This window comes from Colletotrichum karsti (assembly GCF_011947395.1).
Source record: "Colletotrichum karsti strain CkLH20 chromosome Unknown Scaffold54, whole genome shotgun sequence".
Lineage (NCBI taxonomy): Eukaryota > Fungi > Ascomycota > Sordariomycetes > Glomerellales > Glomerellaceae > Colletotrichum > Colletotrichum karsti.
The window spans coordinates 313,320-334,269 of record NW_024065954.1 but is presented as its reverse complement, the minus strand read 5'-3'; the positions used below and the strand labels follow the sequence as shown (position 1 = coordinate 334,269).

The 20,950-nt window shown below is 52.0% G+C and overlaps 4 protein-coding genes across 4 annotated transcripts; 2 read left to right on the top strand and 2 right to left on the bottom strand.

Annotated features, from left to right (window-relative positions):
* Positions 1-593: 593 nt before the first annotated feature.
* On the top strand, positions 594-12,115 carry CkaCkLH20_12127 (uncharacterized protein; the record flags this gene model as incomplete). Its single annotated transcript, XM_038894841.1, has 7 exons — positions 594-674; positions 725-1,330; positions 1,388-1,456; positions 1,513-1,549; positions 2,683-2,895; positions 2,950-10,797; positions 10,851-12,115. 7 exons carry the CDS (start codon positions 594-596, stop codon positions 12,113-12,115), a joined length of 10,119 nt encoding a protein of 3,372 aa, XP_038739921.1.
* Positions 12,116-12,928: 813 nt separating this feature from the next.
* Positions 12,929-13,943, top strand: CkaCkLH20_12126 (nucleoside-diphosphate-sugar epimerase family protein; the record flags this gene model as incomplete). Its single annotated transcript, XM_038894840.1, has 2 exons — positions 12,929-13,210; positions 13,275-13,943. 2 exons carry the CDS (start codon positions 12,929-12,931, stop codon positions 13,941-13,943), a joined length of 951 nt encoding a protein of 316 aa, XP_038739920.1.
* A 318-nt stretch (positions 13,944-14,261) lies between these two features.
* Positions 14,262-15,949, bottom strand: CkaCkLH20_12125 (uncharacterized protein; the record flags this gene model as incomplete). Its single annotated transcript, XM_038894839.1, has 9 exons — positions 14,262-14,337; positions 14,391-14,813; positions 14,884-15,021; positions 15,079-15,116; positions 15,170-15,192; positions 15,248-15,370; positions 15,596-15,683; positions 15,744-15,803; positions 15,869-15,949. 9 exons carry the CDS (start codon positions 15,947-15,949, stop codon positions 14,262-14,264), a joined length of 1,050 nt encoding a protein of 349 aa, XP_038739919.1.
* An 860-nt stretch (positions 15,950-16,809) lies between these two features.
* Positions 16,810-19,927, bottom strand: CkaCkLH20_12124 (uncharacterized protein; the record flags this gene model as incomplete). Its single annotated transcript, XM_038894838.1, has 3 exons — positions 16,810-17,451; positions 17,509-19,774; positions 19,848-19,927. The coding sequence occupies 3 exons, from the start codon at positions 19,925-19,927 to the stop codon at positions 16,810-16,812; spliced, it is 2,988 nt and encodes a 995-aa protein (XP_038739918.1).
* Positions 19,928-20,950: the final 1,023 nt, after the last annotated feature.

Here is a 20,950-nt window from a genome sequence, read left to right as displayed (position 1 = left end):
TTCCATCATGATATTCTGCTATTGTTATGTACCTGATGACCTGCGCGCCGCCGAGTTCGCAGAAGCTCCGCTCTAGGCAGACTCTCACGACTCACAACTCCTGGTGCCCACTGACTCTCCGGCCCACCGGAAATTGAGGCTTTGGCGCCAAAGGATTCGACCTTCGGGTTTACTGGGCCATCGATCGGACGTAAACCCGATTTGAATCGGCTTTGCGCCGCGGCGACTTGGCGAACAGCATATTTCCGTCCGAACCTTCGGGTGAAAGCCAAGACTTTGACAATCCGGTCCGGTAGGATCGGTCAATGTGGAGCCCGTCCCGCCCGGCCACCGACGCGGTATCGTCTGCTCGCGCGGAAGTTCGACAACACGGGCGCAGCATGGAGTTGTAAGCACTGTGTCAGAACCATTTCGCAGGCGCGGCCACGTTCGATCCCTTGGGTAGTCGGAGCAAGATCATAGGAAATTTATATACGGTATCCGTGAGCTGCCACCTGAGTTCCATGAGCTCACCACTTGACTTTGAGCGCATTTACGCAAGAGACATTTTTCTAAACCTGATCATCGCGATTTGCAGTCCATCACCAAAAGCTATGGCTGGCCGCAACTTCAATCAACTCTTCCCTCCCAAGCCTACATTTACTGAACATGAGTTACCGGACCAGACAGGCAGAGTTGGTTTCCATCCAGCCCAAACTTACTTCTCAAAAGCTGACTTTTCAAGGTCTACTTCGTCACAGGTGGGGTCTCTGGCATTGGACTTGAGCTCTGCAAAATTCTGTACGGCGCAAATGCAACCATCTACATCGCCACGCGATCGGCCTCGAAAATCATAGCCGCAATCGCGCAGCTCAAGTCTTTACACCCGTCCAGCAAAGGGCGTCTCGAATCATTGGTCCTCGACCTGTCCGATCTAACAACTATCAAGCCTGCGGTAGAGGTATTCCTTGCCAAGGAGCCGAGGTTAGACGTCTTGGTGCATAATGCCGGCGTGATGATGCCCCCGCAAGACCGCAGGAGTGCCCAAGGGCATGAACTGCAAATGGGCACCAACGCACTAGGACCTTTCCTCTTAACGAGATGCCTGGAAGAGAGACTCCGTATGACCGCTGGTCTAGAAGGCGTACCGAAGGGCAGCGTGAGAGTGGTTTGGGTCGCAAGTATGATCTCGCTAGGAGCTCCCAAGGGCGGCGTTGTCTGGGACAACGAGAGGGAAGCATCCAAAGAGCTGGGTGATTCCATGGCCGATTACATGCAAAGCAAAGTTGGCTGCGTCTTCTTGGCAGAGCAATTTTCCAAAAGACCAGACAATAGTCAAGTCATTTCCGTTGTAAGTTTTTTATGCCCCTGTATCAGAATAGACGGATGATTCACTAAACATACGCAGAGTGTCAACCCTGGGCTGGTCAAGACAGAGCTGCAGAGACATGCCCCAGCAGCGATGAGTGCGGTAATGGTACGTCTGATCTTACATCGGGATCTCAAGGTCACATTCATTGACAACCTTGACAGGGCCTGGTCTTCAAAGGCCCAAAATATGGTGCTTACAGTGAGCTGTTCGCCAGTTGTTCTCCCGATGTCACCACAGCAAGAAATGGATCATACATCATTCCTTGGGGCAGATTTGGATGCATCCCAGAAGACATCGCAGAAGGATTCAAGGCAGTTCCAAGCAGCCGCAAACCCCTATCAACGAGGTTTTGGGATTGGTGCGAACAAGAAACCAGACTCTTCATGTGACTACAAGTCAAGTATAAATCACGAATGTGATTGACAATGCTCATTTATGTCCATCATGTTTGACTAAAAATACACGGACACATATTTTCTGTTCCTTCGGAGTTTGGCCATCTAATCAATGCATTCGAACTACATTTTAAATTCTTATTCCTCATTTTGAAGAGATACCTTATAATTCCCATCTTTTTTGACATGTTGGGGGGGGGGGGGGGGGTATTTCGACAGTTTCTTACGTTGGCAGCAAGGTCCGCATGTGCCAAATTTAAGAATAACTGACACCGATAGGCTTGAAAAACTCTCGGACCTGTAATTTGGTTGCCTGTTGTATCAGCCTTTCGAGCTCAATGGCAGAGCAGATATGGCGGACTCGGAAAGACTGATGGCATTCCGAGAGACGTAAAACACCTATCAACATCAAAAAGTGTGTATAATTCTGCATGTGATCGCGACAGTCATCCTCGGACACTCACATAAAATACTGCTATCGAGAAATTTTGAAGTCAGTACCAGCTCAGCTAGCCAATTATCGTTTGACAGTAGATATGAGAGACTGCCGCCCAAGGTATTACCTCAATACGGACGAGGGCCTCCCGCAGCAAGAAGGGTGCATTAGGTCTTGGCTCACAAGGTCATCGAGACTTTCAAGGTTTAGATTTGATTCTCGCCCCAAAATTAAAACCTACGTTATTTTTGAACACCCACCTCTGCCAGAAGGAAAAAGGAAGAACACATGAAGGGGTGGGTTTGCCGTTTCTCAGGCTCCAAATCTGACCTACCGAGTATTCTTTTCTAAAATACACACACCAAGCAAGAGTATTTATCACTTTCGTATTCAATCAAGTATTTTGACCATGACGTCTTCTGAAAATCAGCTCTCTGAGGAGGCCGTTCTCTATCTCTTTCATCATATTTTTCTTCCATCTAAACTTCCCCAGAGTGAAGATGGTGGCCCTGACAACGAGGCGTTGCTGATGCAATTCGCGTTCCAATGTCTTGTCAAATTCAACGAACATGTTGGAACCGAGCTGTCTTTCCCCGTCCAAAAGGCGACTGGTGTCATCGATGCCATGTTAAAGATTCATAAGACATCAAAAATGGGCGTGGTTGTCGATGAGGGCGAGCTGGTTCGCGCTCTGCGGGGGCTACCAGAATCTGGTGAGCATCTTCACCGATCACAAAAGTCCGTTCCCATGCACTAACATACTACAGGCTCAATCGCAGCCTATGTGAAAGAGCAGAACGCTGGAGTTCTCATCACCAAGACTGACTTTGCACTTCATATTGAAAGCTTCGAGCTATCGCCCACCAATGAAGCTGTCACCACCACGATCGGGCGACTGCGCAGGAGCTTTCCGGGAACCGCGGTTACTCTTAGTCTTGACAAAGCTCGTGAGCCGGGCTTTTTTGACACTCTAGCAGCAACAATCGCCAAGATGAGTACCCAGCCAGCTCCCGAAACTCGACCTCGCGTCAAGAAGGCCGGAAATTTACAAGACGAGAATCGAGATACCACTCATCCAAAGATGGTCACTGAGCTTCTGACCGCATTCTTACTGGCTATTGGACAGCCGCTTGAGGGCACAAGAATCTGGAAGAATACCCGGGACGAAGTGCTCTGGAAGAATTGCTACCTACCGTGGCGCCGATCGCCTCTCTGGATTCTCATACGCGTCGTTCTCCATCTGGTTTTCTTTCGATCTTCGCAACACTCCATCGCCCATCGTGACATCTACAAGAGGTTCATGGCGTTTCTCATGGGAAACATTCTTCAACACGCAATCGATGTCGGTCTTCGATCTGACATTTTTTTCACAATGACCGCCAAACTATCCAGACGCATGGTCAAACTGGGCTCAGAGATAACTGATCCTGCCCTTGACGATGTTCGCCAGCGTATGTGTTGCGCCAACGAAACCTTACGAAGAAGATGGATCGACATACAACAAAAGGACTCGCCTGATCTCAGCGAAGAGCTTTTCCGTCTGAAGACTTTGGACTTCACAGGAGACACGATGACGCAGCTCCCGGAACTCGATTCTTTCATTGCCTCCCTCGCCAATCGTGTCAAATTGTCAAGCGTGGGCCAGTTCTGCCCGTCGTGGGTCTTGCAAAAGTACCAATCCGACGACTTGCCCGGATTTTCGGCTGCTGATAATGAGCATCTCTTCCTCAACCTTCTGTCCTTCGAAGGTTGGGTCGCGGACCATCTCTCGAAATGGGTTCAGCTGCAACTTGAGAACAACTGCTCGGCTGCTTGCGGCCAATTACGAGGGCTTATCAAGGCCTACCATGGAGCTGCTAGAAGCCTTTACGATGGAGACCCAGAATTGACTTCGGTCATGTTGCTTACCATCCTTGAGCTTTGGATTGCTTGCGACAAGATCGCTCTGAAGCTGCATCCATTGCTTGAAGAATACGATCCTGGAGTTCCTCTGAGGCTATTCCAGAGTTTGCTACTGCCTCCCAGAAGAGCCATGGAACGACTCTTTTGCGCAGAGTTGTATTTGACTGACCGATCTAAAGCCTGTGGGCCAGACACTCCCACCACCAACATTTACAGCGCTTACGGAACCACGAACTGCTTTTCTGTGCGAAGCTTCGACCTATCGGCGGCACATCAACAACTGTTAAGAAAGATTGAGATCGAAGCACAAGAAGCCCACGACTTGAAGATTCAGGAACTCGATTCCAAGAAAATGCAGTACAATCAACTCAAGCAAAAGTACGAGAACATGGAGTGTACCTATGAGCGGCGGTATGATCCGCAACGGCAACGTCATTACTCGGGTCACGCGAACAAGTGCAAAAGGTGCATCACACAAAACAAGGCTCGCCAGATGGATATCTCGATATTTGAGTGGCCTCTGCCACAAAAGAAGCTTGAAAAGAAGTCAGTAGTCTTCGAACTCGCTCTCCCGGAGGCCTTTGGTCATTGGAGAGCAGCTAGTGCCTTTTTCCTTCTCGACGTCCTTGGAATGGAGCACGCCTCTCCGCGACGACCTCAATCGCAGTACTCCTTGGCAACGAACCAAGACCTGCGGCGATTCTTTGACACACGAGTAGATCAAACGCGGATCGGCCTTGTTTCCGAGACGAAGCCAAACAAGGTGACGCACCGCAAATCGATTCCCATCAGCACAGCGACTCAATCGATGGTATGCTTGAACAATGGGCTGCGCTACGCATACTTCGACTGCGACAGGTCCTGTTTTGTGGACTCTTTTGAACTGCAGGAAACAGTGCCAAAGGCATGTACTTACGAGCTTCCTCGAGCTTCGTCTGCGCTCCAAATGTTTTTTTTTAGACCTTACTGGCAACCCAATGGCCCCTCGCCGAATACAGTCATTGCCACTCAATGCGATTGCCCAGATGGGATGTCTGTGGATGAGTACAAGGCTCTTGCATCAATTCCGCTCGGGCACAGGATTCAGTGGCAGAATATCCTGCTGCAGCTCTTCTCCCCGACCATTGATTTTAAAAAGGGAGAAGTAGGACTTTTCGTTCTACAATGTATCTACCAGGCCGGCCCAGACAATGGAACCGTGCTGAGGAGCGCCCATGCAGTCGCGGAGGACGCCAACTTCGCCCCAAAGATGCTAGCTGGAATCGAAGAGTGTACCGGTCATTTTGAAGAGAACTGGCAGTCTTCTACCGCATTAGCAACGTTTATCTCTGTGGTCTGTCGTCTCCTCACGCTCAACAAAGTACCCCAAATCAGCAAGCAGCTTCTTGCCTACCTGTGCAGGGCCAGAGCAGTCACATTTGGCTGGGCGAATCAGTTGCGGGAAAAGGCTCGGGAAACCTTTGATGACGATGACGAAAAGACGAAGTTGCAACGAAGGGCGATGGAGGTGTTCTTGGTTTGTTCGGATACTTTCAACACCGATCAAGCCTTCCAGCAGTCCATTTTCGCTGACGACGATAACGCAACGATCTTTTTTCAGTGTTCTATCGCCATTCAGGAGCATAGTCAATCTCTCTCAGCTTCACTTGAAAAGCCCGTCCAAAACCTCTACAGTCGATGGAAACGGGTGGCGCTATCATGCTACGGATACTTAGCAGATAGAACTGTGATGCACGGGAGCAACGCTCTGGATCGCGCAATCCAGGCCTCGTGGGCAGCCTACGCGCCAACCGGTCAATGGACAGTTTACTCCAACGAACACGACCATTGGCTGTGCAGTCTTACGGAATCAGAGCAACATATCCATTACGGCTTGCTGACTGGCGAGCTCCTTGTGGATGGTGTGCCTTTGGACCATTTGCCTGGGGAATATTTGAGCCATCTGGATTATCGAAGGCTCTTCGGACGATTGTCATTGGAAATCATGCCAACCTCAGTCCCCGGCATGAAATTTTCCTCTAAGTCGGCGTATGCCGGACACGATGTCCACTTGCTACTCAGCATCCCCGACGCGGCCAGTCATACCGATCTTCTTGTGCATGCAACGCAAGACCAGCGAGCATTCGATTTAATACCGTCTCATTATCTGGCGGGTAAATTACCTACGGCTTTCGTCGAGAACTACATTCACTGGTACAACCACGATGACGACACAATCGAATTCTGTGATGGCCTTGCTCCTTGGTCACGAGGAGAATCGAACTGGAAGTTAAGGAGACACAGAGAACAAAGACCAGGCTTCTGGGTTCTTTCAAGAAACGATTCGTCGCTTCTTAATGTCAACAGCAAATCTGCGAAACTCATTGGAAGCATTCTGGCTCCTCTCGAGAATCGGTTCTGGATCCATGCCACTTACCGAAACTCGAGACCATCAATCCTAATCGATCTTCATCGGCCGGGCCTGCAGTTTAGCTTGACGCCAGGAGACTCGCTCATCTCCTCAAGAGAATATCGTGGCATGTCAGTTGACACAAGCCAGGCCATTGGAACTTTGATTGGCCTGAAGGACAAGTTGGTTTTGAAAGTCGACAGCCTTCCAGACCCGGCGCTTTCTGCAGATCGGAAGGTCTTGGTCCTAGAAGGGGACGTAAAGTACATTGGTACTTCAGACCATATCGAAGTGACCATCAAAAAGGACTTTGGTCAGAAGGTTCATGCGTATGACGTTGACGACGGCCTTGGAAAAATAGCCAGCAACGGGTCTTATCAGAGCAAGCTCTTCCTCTGCTATCTCCATGCTCTGACATCGTTCTGCATACCGGATCCATTGACTGGGAGAACTGGTTCAGAAGAGGCATTGGGAATTCTTGACTCTGCTGCCATGAAGTCGTTCGAAACTTTACCGCAAAACAGCGTCGACATGCTCTGCACCATCGCAAGTCTGACACCCGGACGAAGTTACTACCCTGAACACGAGCGCGTGATGCAAACTGTAGACTGGTTGCCGCATCTCAGCTTTCTCTCCCAACACGGTCTTTTCTACGATCGGGTACGCTCGATCTTGGATGTTGCACGAACAACACGATTCTTCCACCCGCAGTTATACATCGAGCCCCCAAAGCTGGATCATGTTGGAAACGATCTGTACGAAAGGGATCACAACCGCGCATCCACATTTCGTGTCTCTGGCTTCGGTGCCGAGGCCCACACGGTACTCGGCGATAAGGATTATACGTCTAGAGATCGAGATCAAAACCACAAAAGCTGTAGATCCTTTTCGATGGCGCATTTTGTGCTCAGTGGTCGGCAAAATCTTTCCGAACCTCAGGTCTCTAGCCTGTCAGAGCATCTCTGGAGCTTTCTAGCGGACAAGATTCCCCGGGATAAGTCTTCCAACAAGAAAACCTCCAGTGTTCGCTGTCAGGACTGCCACAAGCCAGCGGTAGAAAATGAGATCCATTATGATGCCGACTTTCTATTGGCATCATCTGATTTCATTACGGAGCAATGGATCACACTACACAAAGATATCATCCCCGCAGTCAACAAATTTAAGTTGATGATTTGGCTGGCTACGCTTGCTTTCGTGGATGAGGCCGACATGGACATCATTCAGACATTGGCATCGTTCCGGACGGCTACGCCGTTGGACGAAATATTACCTCCCGTTTGCCAGACTGGACAGGGTCATTTCGACCTGGCCCTCGGCGCCTGTGTGGACCGAGATGTTCTGAGCCGCAGTCTCCGTTGTCATCTCAAGCCTTTCTATCTCTGCCCCGAGGCGTCTATAAGCCAAGAACCGTACGAGTCAGCTTTCGCATTTGAAGACCGAACATTGTCCTTACATCATTCAAAAGCGGATGAGGCTGTTCGTAGTCTTGCAGCTTGCCTGATTTCCCAATGGCCTTGCATGGTCCCGGATATACCATCTGATCACAGAAGCAGCTCGCAGTGGAACACATATCTCAAATTGGAAAACATTGGTCCGGCAATCAGTGACCATTTCCTGGGATGGTACGACAATTTGCAATTCAAAAGCTATCTGGAGGAGATTTCTCAAGGACTTCCATCTTTCACTACTACGCTGGACATGCCCACACTGAAGTTAAGCACAAACCCGTGGGTGTATTGCAGGAAGGCCACCTTCATAAACGAGGATGATATCTTCTCACAACCTCCACCGTCTGTCCCGATAATGGGCAGCCCCGCGCTATGCTTAGGAAATATTCCCCGGTCAAATCAGCAGGATTGCCGTCTTCCAGCATTGCTGCAGCGGCTGCAAGATGCGGCGCAAGGGGTGTACGAGCAACGCTACGTGGATGATCTGCGTGCAAGTCTACACGCAATGCACAGCGGAGACTCGATTGGCCATGGGCGGAATACCACAGTCATCACGAGAGAAAGACTCGTGAAAAATTACCAGCAACTTCGCAAGGAGGTGAAGCTCCGCCATGAAACCATGAGACATGCCATCTTGGGTCTCGTGGCAGAAGAAAACGACTTGCCTTCTCGGTTGTTCAACTACTATCAACGACCCCGTATTTCTACAGCTTCATTTCTCACAAGGCTGGGGAAGGACAACCGCAGGAGCACTCATACTGAATGGACCAAGTGTATTACTGCGTACGGTGTGTCTATGACGCAGCTTCAACGAGCGCAGCGAATGTTGGCGTGCTGGGACGACACTGCCGCCTTATTTAATGAGCTCCAAAATCCAGGCCATACAAACTGGGACCCTCTGGACTATCCCGATACTCTGCTTTTGGAGATCGAAAGTGGCATCATGGTCAGAGAGGTTCAGGAAGAGATCGCATCCCGGATGAGAGATCCTCCAATGGGTAGAAATGCCGTCATGCAGCTAAATATGGGAGAAGGGAAGTCTTCCGTCATCGTGCCAATGACTGCTTCATACCTCGCAGACGGGACTAGGATCGTCCGAGGCATCGTTGCTAAGCCCCAATCAAAGCAAATGCTGCAGATGCTGGTCTCAAAGTTTGGCGGACTTCTGAATCGCCGCGTCTTTCACCTGCCTTTCACCCGCTCCGTGAAAGTTGGACCCGAGGAGGCCGAGATCATCAATTCTATCTGCCGCGAATGCATGGAATCAGGGGGCGTTCTGCTGGTCCAGCCAGCACACATTTTGTCTTTACGACTGATGGCCATAGAATGTGCCATTGCCGGCAAGATGGATGTAAGCCGTTCTCTGCTCAAGACCAAGGACTTTCTGGACAAATACTCGCGCGACATCGTCGATGAAAGCGACGAGAACTTCAGCGTCAAGTTTGAGTTGGTTTATACGATGGGAACACAACGATCAATTGAGCACAGCCCTGACCGATGGGTTTGCGTACACGACGTGTTAGACGTCCTAAGAAAGCTGCTGCCAGCTATACAGCGAGACGACACCACAGGGATTGAAGTCTCCTCGCAATGCCGTGGTGGCTTTCCCCGACTGCGTATCCTGAAGGAAAGCACCAAAAATATGCTACTCAATAACGTGGCCCGTCATCTGAGTCAAGCTGGTTCCACGGGCCTGCCTATGGCAACTCAGTCAAGCAGTGTTCAAAAGGCAGTCTTTAGCTACATCTCCAAATCGAACCTCAGTCAACTTGAGATCGATGCAGTTGAACGTTCAGGGCTGTGGGCTTCACCGACAAAGGAAACCTTACTTCTTCTGCGTGGGCTTCTGGGCCTAGGAGTTCTCAGTTTTGTCTTTTGTCAAAAGCGTTGGCGCGTAGACTACGGTCTAGATGTCAATAGACATCCCAAAACAAGACTTGCGGTGCCGTATCGAGCCAAAGACAGCCCAGCCGCCAGGTCGGAATTCAGCCACCCCGAAGTGATAATCGCTCTTACTTCGCTCAGTTATTACTATGGTGGCTTGACAGATGAAGAGCTGTTTCTCAGTTTCCGTCACATTGTGCGGTCCGACCAAGCCGACATGGAGTACCGTGTGTGGGTGATGGACAGCGATGATCTGCCTTTAGCATTCCATCAGCTCTCGGGTGTCAACCTGGAAGATGGAGCTCAGTGTGTCAAGAAAGTATTTCCGAGCCTTCGATACGCCAAGGGTGTTGTGGACTATTTCCTCGCCCATATTGTCTTTCCCAAAGAACTGAAAGAATTCCCTTTCAAGTTGTCAGCTTCTGGATGGGACATTGGCGAGGAAAAGTCGAAAACAACGACTGGCTTCAGCGGCACCAACGACTCGAAGGCATTTCTGCCTCTAGCGGTTTCGCAACTGGAAGATCCCAGTCAGCAGCATACGAACGCTCTGGTTCTGGAATATCTTCTTCGAGATGAGAACTCCGTGGCTTTAATGCCGAAGAGAACGAGTACGGTCCAATCCGACGCTGAGGCGTTGTTGCAGCTGGTTACCAACTTGCATCCACCCGTCCGTGTCATTCTCGATGTCGGTGCACAGATTCTTGAGCTCGACAACATTGGTGTCGCACAACGATGGCTCGAAATCACACGACATGACGAAAGGACTCAAGCCGTTGTGTTTTGTGATGAAGATGATCAGATCTGCGTGGTGGACCGACAAGGCCGTGTAGAGACCTTTCACACGTCGCCATTTGCGAGCCAGAGTGATGTTTGCCTGGTCTTTTTAGACGAAGCGCACACCAGAGGGACGGATCTAAAGCTCCCTGGAAACTACCGAGCTGCTGTGACTCTGGGAGCAAGTTTGACCAAGGACAGATTGGTTCAGGGTAAGCTGATGAACATCGTTTACTTCACGATTCCGTGCTGACTTGAGTTTTAGCGTGTATGCGAATGCGAAAATTGGGAAAGGGACAATCAGTGGTTTTCTGCGTCCCGGACGAGATACAACAGAAGATCTTCTCGCAGTCAACGATCCGGACCGGTAGCCAAATTTCCGCGATTAGTGTATTGGACATTCTCGAATGGGCTATTTCCGAAACCATGGTTGACTTACGACGAGGCATTTGTCTCTGGGCAAACCAAGGTAGACGCTTTGAACACCACAAAATGCTGTGGTCGGGAGCATCAGCCGGTGTTTCCACCAACTTGACCCGAGAACACGCTCTGAAGTTTCTCGAGGAAGAGGCCCAAACCTTGAATAAGAGGTATCGTCCTACGGTTCAAAGAGTTGGCGGATCCTTATGTCCACCAGAAAGGATGAATGTTGATGTTGATGCAATTACCGCCCGAGTCCTCGAGTTCGGAGATATGAAACCTGGCACAGCTACGTTCCGGGAAGAGCAAGAGCGAGAGCTATCGCCCGAGGTCGAACAAGAGCGCGAGATTCAAAGACCACCGCCTGCGAAGCCGGCAGCTCATGCTCTGCACACAGACATTCAAACCTTCGTATCCTACGGCATGCTGGTCAAGAATTCCCCTGCTTACATGCCTGCGTTCATGGCACTTTCAGAAACAACAGCTGCGCAGGATTTCGACGTTACTCAGTTTCGAGAAAGACTTCTTGTGACTGCAGACTTTGTTCGGACTGTCGAAAGGTCTGAGCAAGGCTATGTATCTGATCTTTTCCAGAGGTCGGTGCAATGGATCCTCACGAAAGTTTCTGGAGCTGGAGTTGTTGAGATTGCGATCATGATTAGTCCCTATGAAGCTCAGGAGCTTCTCCCGGACATCACACAATCGAAAATGGTGTCGCTGCATTTATATGCTCCTCGTCCCAACCTGGGGTATAGGCCTCTCGACGCTCTTGACCTCTACACGGTTCCTCATCAGCAGGTCCCTCGTTCTCTATCTCTTCCGCTCACAACCGAGTTGAACTTGTTTTCGGGTCAATTGTACTTCAAGTCTCTGGACGAGTACGGCGAAGTTCGCAGGTTTCTGGGGCTTATCCCGGCCGAAGATGTTGTTTCCAGCGAACTGTCCTCTGGCGCTTCTCCAGTGGCGGTTGCTGGCATGGGTGACACAGAGGTCATCCATTTCGTCCGTGTTTTGATGACCAAGATCCGAAGGAACTGCGAATCCATCGACAAGACTCACATTGGACGCGTTCTGGATCACAGGTTGCTCAGTGCTGAGGATTTTGTGTGATATGGATCAGTTGATATCCAAATTGATCAACAGCAGAACTTTGCGGTTGAGAAGGGTATGTTCGGTGGTGTCACAGTACAAGGACTTGCGCGTAGAAGAAGTAGCTTGATTATTGTAATTATAGATAATTCATGAGAAATCTCTAGCCTATTAACAAAGGGTATCTTGCATGCAACTAGTATCGCGCTCATGGAAATAGGGTTTGGGTCGTGTCAACTCGTGTTGTAGTTCACGGGCACACTTCAGTAGCCACTCGTGATGCATGGCGAATTAGGCTACTTCGACGGCCACAACTTTTGCGCGCCAGACGTACTGTATCCAACTGAAGCATTTCCTTGTCAGAACAGGATTGCATACCATGGAGCACTCATACTGACCATCCAATCACCAAATGGTAAAAGTCCGAGGATTGCTAAGCACAGCTGTACATCATTGGGCGCCCTAAATTCGGCGCTATCGGCTGTCTGAATCCGTGCAGAAGCTCGAGGAAAGCTTCCATATTGAGTCTAGTCTACCTGTGAAGTAAGCCGTCGCTAATCTCGCCATCCGTTGGAATATGCTATCAACGGCCGAGTGGTCGGTGAACATGGTGATGGGTGTTTTGAAAGCAACTCTCTTTTCCGAACGTTTTCGCGAGAGGCGAGAAGCCGAGCGCCTGTTGTCATGGCGTATATATTTAATAGCTTCGCCCATGCCGTAGCTATCTGGATCAACTCGCACGATCACAGACAATTTCACACAACAACTTAGGATTCAAGATTCCATCTTTCAGCATCATCTCAGTAACCCGAGTTCCAGTCTTTGCTTAGAAACATGTCCCAAATATTGCAAAACCGAAAGACGATCCTCGTGACCGGCGCAACAGGCAAACAGGGAGGCGCCGTCATTGCAGCTCTTCTTGAAGCCGGTGCTGGGAAAACGCACAACATCCTGGCCGTCACTCGCAACCCCTCCGCTGCAGCAGCCAAGTCGCTACAAAATCGAGGTATCAAGATAGTTCAGGGTGATCTCAACGATGTCCCTGCCATTTTTTCAGCTGCAAAGGCGTCACTGGGCGAAGCTGCGTCGGAGATCTGGGGTGTCTACAGCGTCCAGGTGTGTAGACGAACAACATCAACAGCATCTTCAAGGGCTCAGAATGCTAATGGAATCTCCTCAGACTGCTATAGGCAAAGGCGCGTCGGCAGAGTCAGAAGAAAGACAAGGAAAGGCTCTGGTTGATGAGTCTATCGCAAACAACGTCAAATTCTTCGTCTACTCATCCATCGATCGCGGCGGCGACGCATCCTTCGACAACTTCGTGCCCGAAGTTCAACACTTACAGAGCAAGTACCGAATCGAGCATCACCTCGTCGAGAAGGCAAAGGACAAGATGAACTGGACCATTCTCCGCCCGGCCGCCTTCATGGACAACATGATCCCGGGAATGGAGGTCAAGATCATGGCGACCTCTTGGAGAGTTGCTGTCAGAGAAAGGCCGCTACAACTCACGGCAATCAAAGACATTGGATGGTTTGCGGCACAGGCGTTTCTCCAACCGCAGGAGTACTCTGGCAAGCAGGTTCCCATCGCAGGGGATGAACTGACCCTTGACCAAGCGAACGTTATCTTCAAGCGGAAGGTTGGCACCGAGATTCCCGAGACGTTCCAGTTTCTTGTTAGGTTTATGCATTGGCTTATTGCGGATTTCGGAGCAACCTACAAGTGGTTTCGTACTGATGGTTTTGGCGTGGACATCCCTTCAGTCAGGAGACAGCATCCTCAATTGTTGAACTTTGATCAATGGCTGGAGTTGGAAAGTCAATTTGTCGAAAGGAAGGACACATAGAACATCAAATCAGTTCAGTGAAGGGGCTATGACAGGTATGGCAGGTATCGTTGCTCGGATTTATTAGCTCTGGGAAGGATTTTAGATTTCCGTCGACTTTACTTCAGTCGTTTAATGGAGGCACTAATATGGAGACGTTTCGATGAGAAGCCCCGCCATTATTCACGTTATGGACGAATAGAATCAAAATCACAGATCGTTTATTTACCGGTCACTTACACACTGTTGTATCGTCTGAAAGCTTTGCTAAAAACGCATCAACCTTGTTGTTGAAAGAGTGCTAGATTGCATGGAATATGGTCAACGGGAGCATTCGACCTAGGGGTCCTCCGGAGCTCCCGCCGCTTCCGCAGCCTCCGCCGCCTCCTCGGGCTTGCGACCATAAACGCCGTACCTATTTCACATCTTAGCAACCACTAGATCCCGATCACGCATCTGGATACTTACACCCCAAAGTACGCGTGGATGTCCTTGCTGCGCACCTCATTCCGCACGTGAGCACAGAAGACAAGAGTCTCCTCCTTGGTCCAATCAAGCACGCGGGTGAAGAGGGCGAGCGAGGCGGGCTCGAGCCCCTGGAGAGTCGCCGCGTGCGACCACGGCGCCAGCTGCTGCGCCTTGTCGTCTCGCTCCAGCCACGTGTTGACGGGCCATTTCTCCTGCTTCTCGACGACGTCGACGAAGCCCGCCTCCTCGAGCATCTGCTTGAACTTGGGCGCCACCGTGATCGGCCTCCCGATCTTGTCCGTGGCCTCGACGAGGTAGTTTCCCCACTTGTAGATGAGCGAGTCCTCGGTCATGGTGCCGTCGTCGCAGCGGTGGGGGAAGACGTCGTCGTGCATTTCGAGGTAGCCTCCTGGTTCGAGATTGCTGTTGAGAGTGTCAGTTGGAGTTTCAGTAGCAAGGGCTGGATCAGGGCTTTTAGTGTTTATTCGCTCACTCGTATGCTTTCTTGACCATCGCAGGCCAGTCCGAGAAACTGGAGATCATGGCTCGGACGAAGATGAAGTCGAAGGGTCGTTTCCAAGTCCATTCTTTCTCGACATCGTCAACCTCGAAATGACAGTTCGAAGGTACGCTGCCACCCATTTCATCAAAATCATTATCTTCCGTATGTTGTGAAGCAGAGGCTTACTAGGACGGCTGAATCGGACTAAGGTCAACGCCGATGACCTATTCATAAATCTTTAGCTTGGAACAGCTTTGAAATTGTGAATGTTGCATACGTCTGCCTCGGGATGAAGATCGGCTGCGCCAACTGTCAGCGGTGTCTCTGAGGTTCAGAAACTCTTGCAAGATCTCACCGTATTCCAACGCCCAAATCCCCGTCCCAGTGCCGACGTCAAGAACGCGCTTGGCACCGTCTTTCTTGGGCGAGTTGCACAACTCCCCATCCCAAGTAACGAGCCACAGATGGTGCGTCAGATCTGTCACGCCTTGTTAGCCGACGTCTTTCTGTACAGCACGCCAGCTTTGATTGATTCATTGTCTTACCCAACCGGTCCTGTTCTATCTAGGAGATAATGTCAACATAGAATGCATCAGATTTGGCTTGATACAGTACCTCGTCGTTGGGAAGATGATACTCTATTTTCCGAGGATAGTGATCAGCAGGTGAATCTCTCTCTCCATGACTAGGGCCATTCGCTCACTCCCGTCACTCATGCTGTGATAAGTGCGTCCATTTTCCCTCCGGTATTCCAAGATGCTCGATCGCAGAGACGACAGCGAAGTCGCCGACTGAAGTAATCAATTAACTGTGAATCCAAGCATCCACACACATGATTGTCTGGAACTCACGGAATCCTCATAGACCGAGCCATCAGAGGTTTCATTGTCGTTATCATCAGCTGGAGGGATCTGTTCGCCATCAGCCACAACCGTCGTACGAATACATCACGCGATGAGAAATGGGTCAATATTACTGGAGCCGTGGTCGCCTCAGTAGTCGTCGCAGGCGCGTCAGTTGTCGCAGGAGCTGCGGGTTGCTCTTGTGCATCAGCCATCGTAATGCTTCGCGTCAAATTCACTGGAATATCCGGCCGAAGCTATAGAAATGCAGGTTTCATCGGCTGAAGATGGTCTCATGGCGGGTGATATGTGGTTTTCCCCGCGCGTCCCGGATGAATAGAGAGCACCGAATTCCTTCCAATGATGTTTCTTGGCACCACCTTGAAATGCTTGATTCTGTCTTTCGGCTCTCCCCTTGATTGGCCTGCGTCGGATGGTTGCAGGTCGCTTACGCTCATTTGCATAGCCAGATCGTTCCATCCACGGCGCCAAATCCATGCCAACTTAAAAACGGTCAAGTTCGTTGATGATAAATGGCACTTGACCCCGTCGAAGAAGCCGTCCAGCTAAGCCTAAGGAGGGTAGTCAGGAAGAGACATGCCCGACTCCTACCAATCAAGTACTCAATCAATCCCGTGAATGGCTTTTACCATCGGCGGGGGAATGTGTGTCTCAGGGCGGCGGGGGTCTTGTAGCGACTACAGCACTGACGATGCACCGCACATCAAAGCCGAAACTGGAAGCAGCGTAGACAACGCCTACGACATCGACTAGCTGGCAATGAGAGTCGCATCGTCGACAGCATGCACTGTCCACTGGCAAGAAAGCAGAGTCAAAAATGCAAATCTGGCACGAAAGAAAACGTCATGAACCTCCAAAACAATTCATTTGAAATACTCATGCTAGAATACATAGGCGCAGTTGGTCCATTTCCTCCATCCTCATGTCTTTCATTACAACTCCACACCACTCTGCGAGTCTACCAAGAAATCGTAGGATCGATCACATCCGTTACCATTGAACCATGATTGTTAAACATTCATGCCACTCATTATTCGTCACATCAAGACCCGACTCAGAAATGCTTGTGGATACGGGACGGCTTGAGAACTCTCATGCCCGCCCGGGTCCAGTACCAGAGGGGATCGTTGTCCGAGGCAACGTCCAAAGCCACAGGCTGCTGCCGGCAAGTGGCGGAGTCGCAGTCGTTCTTGGTCCAGCCGACTTGGAGATCATCAGCCCACCAGACCTGAGGGCGCCCATCGACGCGAAGGGTGACCAGGATGGAGCTGAGTCCGTCGAAGCCCGTGGCCGAGAAAGGTGTGAGAGCGCAACCGTCCATCTTGGGGCACGAAGGAACCCAAGTCTTCTGGCTCACAGCCTCTGTCTCGTTGCCCTGGGCCGCATCCCACTTGTATCCCGTGAAAGTGAACTCGCACAACTGGTCGGGCACGCGAGCATCGCAGCCAAGTCTCGCGCCGTAGAAGTTGAATTGGAAGCAAGGAGAAGATGCCTGCTTGCCCATGCCAATCTGCGCAGTGTCGTTGGAGAACTGGCCAGTGGAGTTGGACAGCATGGGGGGCACGAACTCCACGAGCTGGCCACCAGACGACGGGAGATACGGCATCTTGGGAGGCGGGCCGACGAGGAAACCCTTGGAGAACCAGAAGCGATGGTACGGGTTGTAGATGGGGCCAAACTTGTCGAGGTCATCGAACTATGAGAAAAGTGTCAGTCAGGCGTACTCAAATCAAGGCAGAGTGGGTTGACTTACGTCCAGAGTGAGAGTGCCAACCTCCGTCGTGCCAGTGCACATGGGCGTGGCAACAGAAATGGGGGCCGTGGAAGTCAAGGTGGAGTTTCCCTGGCGCTTCTGAATGCCGCGACGCTCGACAGCTGCGGGCGTAGGCACTGAGACAAGCGTGCTCTGGATCAATGTGCTCTGAACCCAGGTGCTGAGAATCAAGGAGCTCAAGACCGTGGGTTGCCCGGCGCCTCCAGCGTCAGAGATGGTTGCCTGGCTGGTGCTGACTGCAGTGGCAGGAACCAGCGTGCTCTGAATCCAGGTGCTGAGAATCAAGGAGCTCAAGACCGAGGGTTGTCCGGCACCACCGGCGTCGCTGACGGCGGCCTGAGTAGTGGTGGGACTGCCTCCGGCGACGTCACCAGTGAAGACTGCAGTGCTGACGGAGGTGACAAGCGACTCGAAGGGGAACAAGTACGTGGTCGTAGACTGAGGAACAGCGTTCACCAGAGTGCTTGTAAGAACAGAAGAGACGACGACAGACGAGACAGCCGGCTCGACAGATGTTGAATCAACCAGGGTGGACGTGCAAGATGTCTTTGTGCCGGTGACAGGAAGAGCAGAGTCGACCGCAGTGACACCAGCGCCCGGAACGGTGTTCGGAGCTGTCTCGACGGGACCTTGAACCGTGTTCGCAATCGTAGGCCACAGAGTGATGACAGAGGGTGAGCCAAGAGAGCCAGGAGCACCACTAACGGGAGCACCAGCGCCAGTGCCGGGAGCAGCAGAGGGTGCCTGTGCCGGATCACTGTAGCCACCGAGGATGCTGCTCGCACCGGCACCGCCAGCGGGAGAAGCAGTGACTGGAACACCACCAGCGGGATCCTGAGGGTTGGCGGAACCAGCAGGGACAGTGACGGTGACTGCGGAGGGCAAGCCAGCGTTGGGATCCTGGGAGAAGACAGAGCCTGCAGGGACTGTGACAGTGACTGGAGAACCGCCTGCAGGAACTTGAGTGTTGCCCGAGCCGGCAGGGACGGTGACAGTGACCGGACCTGGAAGACCACCTGCAGGAGCTTGAGTGTTGCCAGAGCCAGCAGGAGCGGTGACTGTGACTGCGGGAGGAAGGCCAGCAGAGGGATCAGAGTCTCCGTAGCTGCCAGGAATGGTGTTGCTCTGGGCGGTTGTCTGCGAGCCACCACTGCCAGGAGTACCGGGAACGCCGCCAGAGGGAGGGACGCCAGCAGTGACGAAGACAGTGCCAGGCGCAGCCGGGTTTGAGGGGTTTGGCTGGATGACAGTGACAGTGACTGGGCCAGATGGGATGCCAGAGTTGCCAGGAGCACCGGGGGCACCAGGGGCACCAGGACCTGTCGGAGGCTGCGAGACGCCGGCTGTGGCGGGTGGCTCAGGCACCGTGAGGGTGATGGTAGCGACGACGGGGGTTCCAGTGGCAGGATCTTGACCCGCAGTGTCCGTGGGAGAGCCAGGGAAGACATAGGTCGTTGTGATGACAGAGGCAGGAGGAGCAGCAGTGCCAACGCCAGGAGTGAAGGTCGACAGCATTGTGTGGAGAGAGTAGGAAAGACTGCCATCAGGGCCAGGGACCATCGTGGGAACGACGACAGTACCGACAGAGACGCCAGCGTTGGGCGGGCCAACAGGGGGTGCCGTGCCGGTAGCAGGAGGGAAAGTGACGGTGAAGCAAGTCACCAGAGTGTCGACGGTGGGCGTGCCTCCCGAGCCAGGTCTGGTGTTGTAGAGGGTGGTGCTGAAGACAACGACACCATCAGTGCCGGGACCAGGAGCAGGCTGAGTGGGGTTCCAGGGGAAGGCAGGCGGTGTCTGTCCAGGGAAGGTGTAGACTGTCGTTGTGCCTCGGCCACTGCCATCAGGAGAGCCTGGAGTGACCTGATCGCTGGGAATGATGGAAGCAGGAGGGTTTCCACCAGCGTTGCCAGGGTCGCTTGCGACAGAACCGGCGGGAGCAGCAGGAACGTAGACAGTGGAAGTGAGAGCGGCACCAGAGTTCCAAGGTCTGGGTCCAGTGTACTGCGAGCCACCAGTAGGAGGGCCGTAGGAGTCGATCGTGACGGTCAGAGTCGGGGGAAGAGAGGGGTAGACAGGAGTGGGATAAGCAGGAGAGGTAGGCTGCTCAGCACCAGGCCAGACAGTGGCAGTGAGAGTCTGGACAGCGACGGAGGGAACAGGGTCGCTGCCAGAGCCGACTGTGACGAAGATGGTCTGGGTAGAAGCAGGAGGACAAGTGTAGAGAGCGCCATCTCCAGGACCGGGACTGTTTGGTCAGCTTGCGGTCCAATGCTCCTGGTTGACGACCAAGAAGAGCGAGGATGGATTGGAAGACTCACATTGGAAGAGGGACGGGGTCAGCCGAAGCGAGACCCGCGAGGCCCATGGCCGCCAGGCCGGCGAGAGATCGAGCTCGCATATTGTGTGAACGAGTGCTGAGGGGCGTGAATACGTGGGATACGTAGGATACGCAGGTGATGTTGAAAGATCGTGACGACTGAAAGTCTAGGAGAGACGAACGAAGGTTGGAGTGGGATGAAGGAATGGATTGAGGTGTAAAGAGGAGAAGATTGTGGAAGAAGAGATGGGTGAGAAGAGAGGTATAAATAGGGACGGGGGGAGACGGGGGGAGACGGGGGAAGACTGTGTCAACGGTCTGGCGGCAGGAAAGGACATGCTCCTTCCGGTTGATGTTGATTCCAGAAGGAACCATCTATTGAAGGCAAGAGGAAGTCGCTCGTCCAGTTGATGAAGGAAGGCTCGATGTTGGACAGGGCAAGAAAGGCAGGAGGAGTCGCCACGAGGGCGGCAGGACCCGGCCAGCATGAGGCAGGAACACCAGGAAACGCAAGGACGATGGCGGGTACACGCCTGGACACTGGACAGCAACAGTCTTGAGGACAAGGAAGGTAGAAACACAGGATAACAGGTCGATTCAAGGAGATCAGATCTACTACAAGACACATTCAGGGGCAATCTTGGAAGAGACAGACTTACTGCTAGGACCAGAAGAATACTACTCGACCGTATCAACCGTCATGGTAGATCCAAACACAATGATAACATCGTTTGGGACGGGCAGGTGCAGGTGCCTTCCACAACCTATTCCATGGAGACGAGATAAATGAGGTGGGCGATGCTCCAGCTTCCTCGGCCCGGGGCACGTGTGGTATCCCCGTGCTCGACCGTTCCATCACGTCACACACGTGGTTGTGATATCAAACATGTAGGAGAGACGAATGAGGTGGGAAGGTAGGAAGTCAATGGGAGAAGATTGTGTTGTGAGGAAACAGCCCGTTCGGATGTTGCCAAAGATGAAAATTTCCCTCGCTCTTTTACAAAGGTCACCAGGTGAAAACGCTTCACATCAGGCGAATGAGGCCGGTGGTGGCATACCCTCGCTCTTTTCCCATTGCACATTCCATTTAGGGCACTTGCCAAA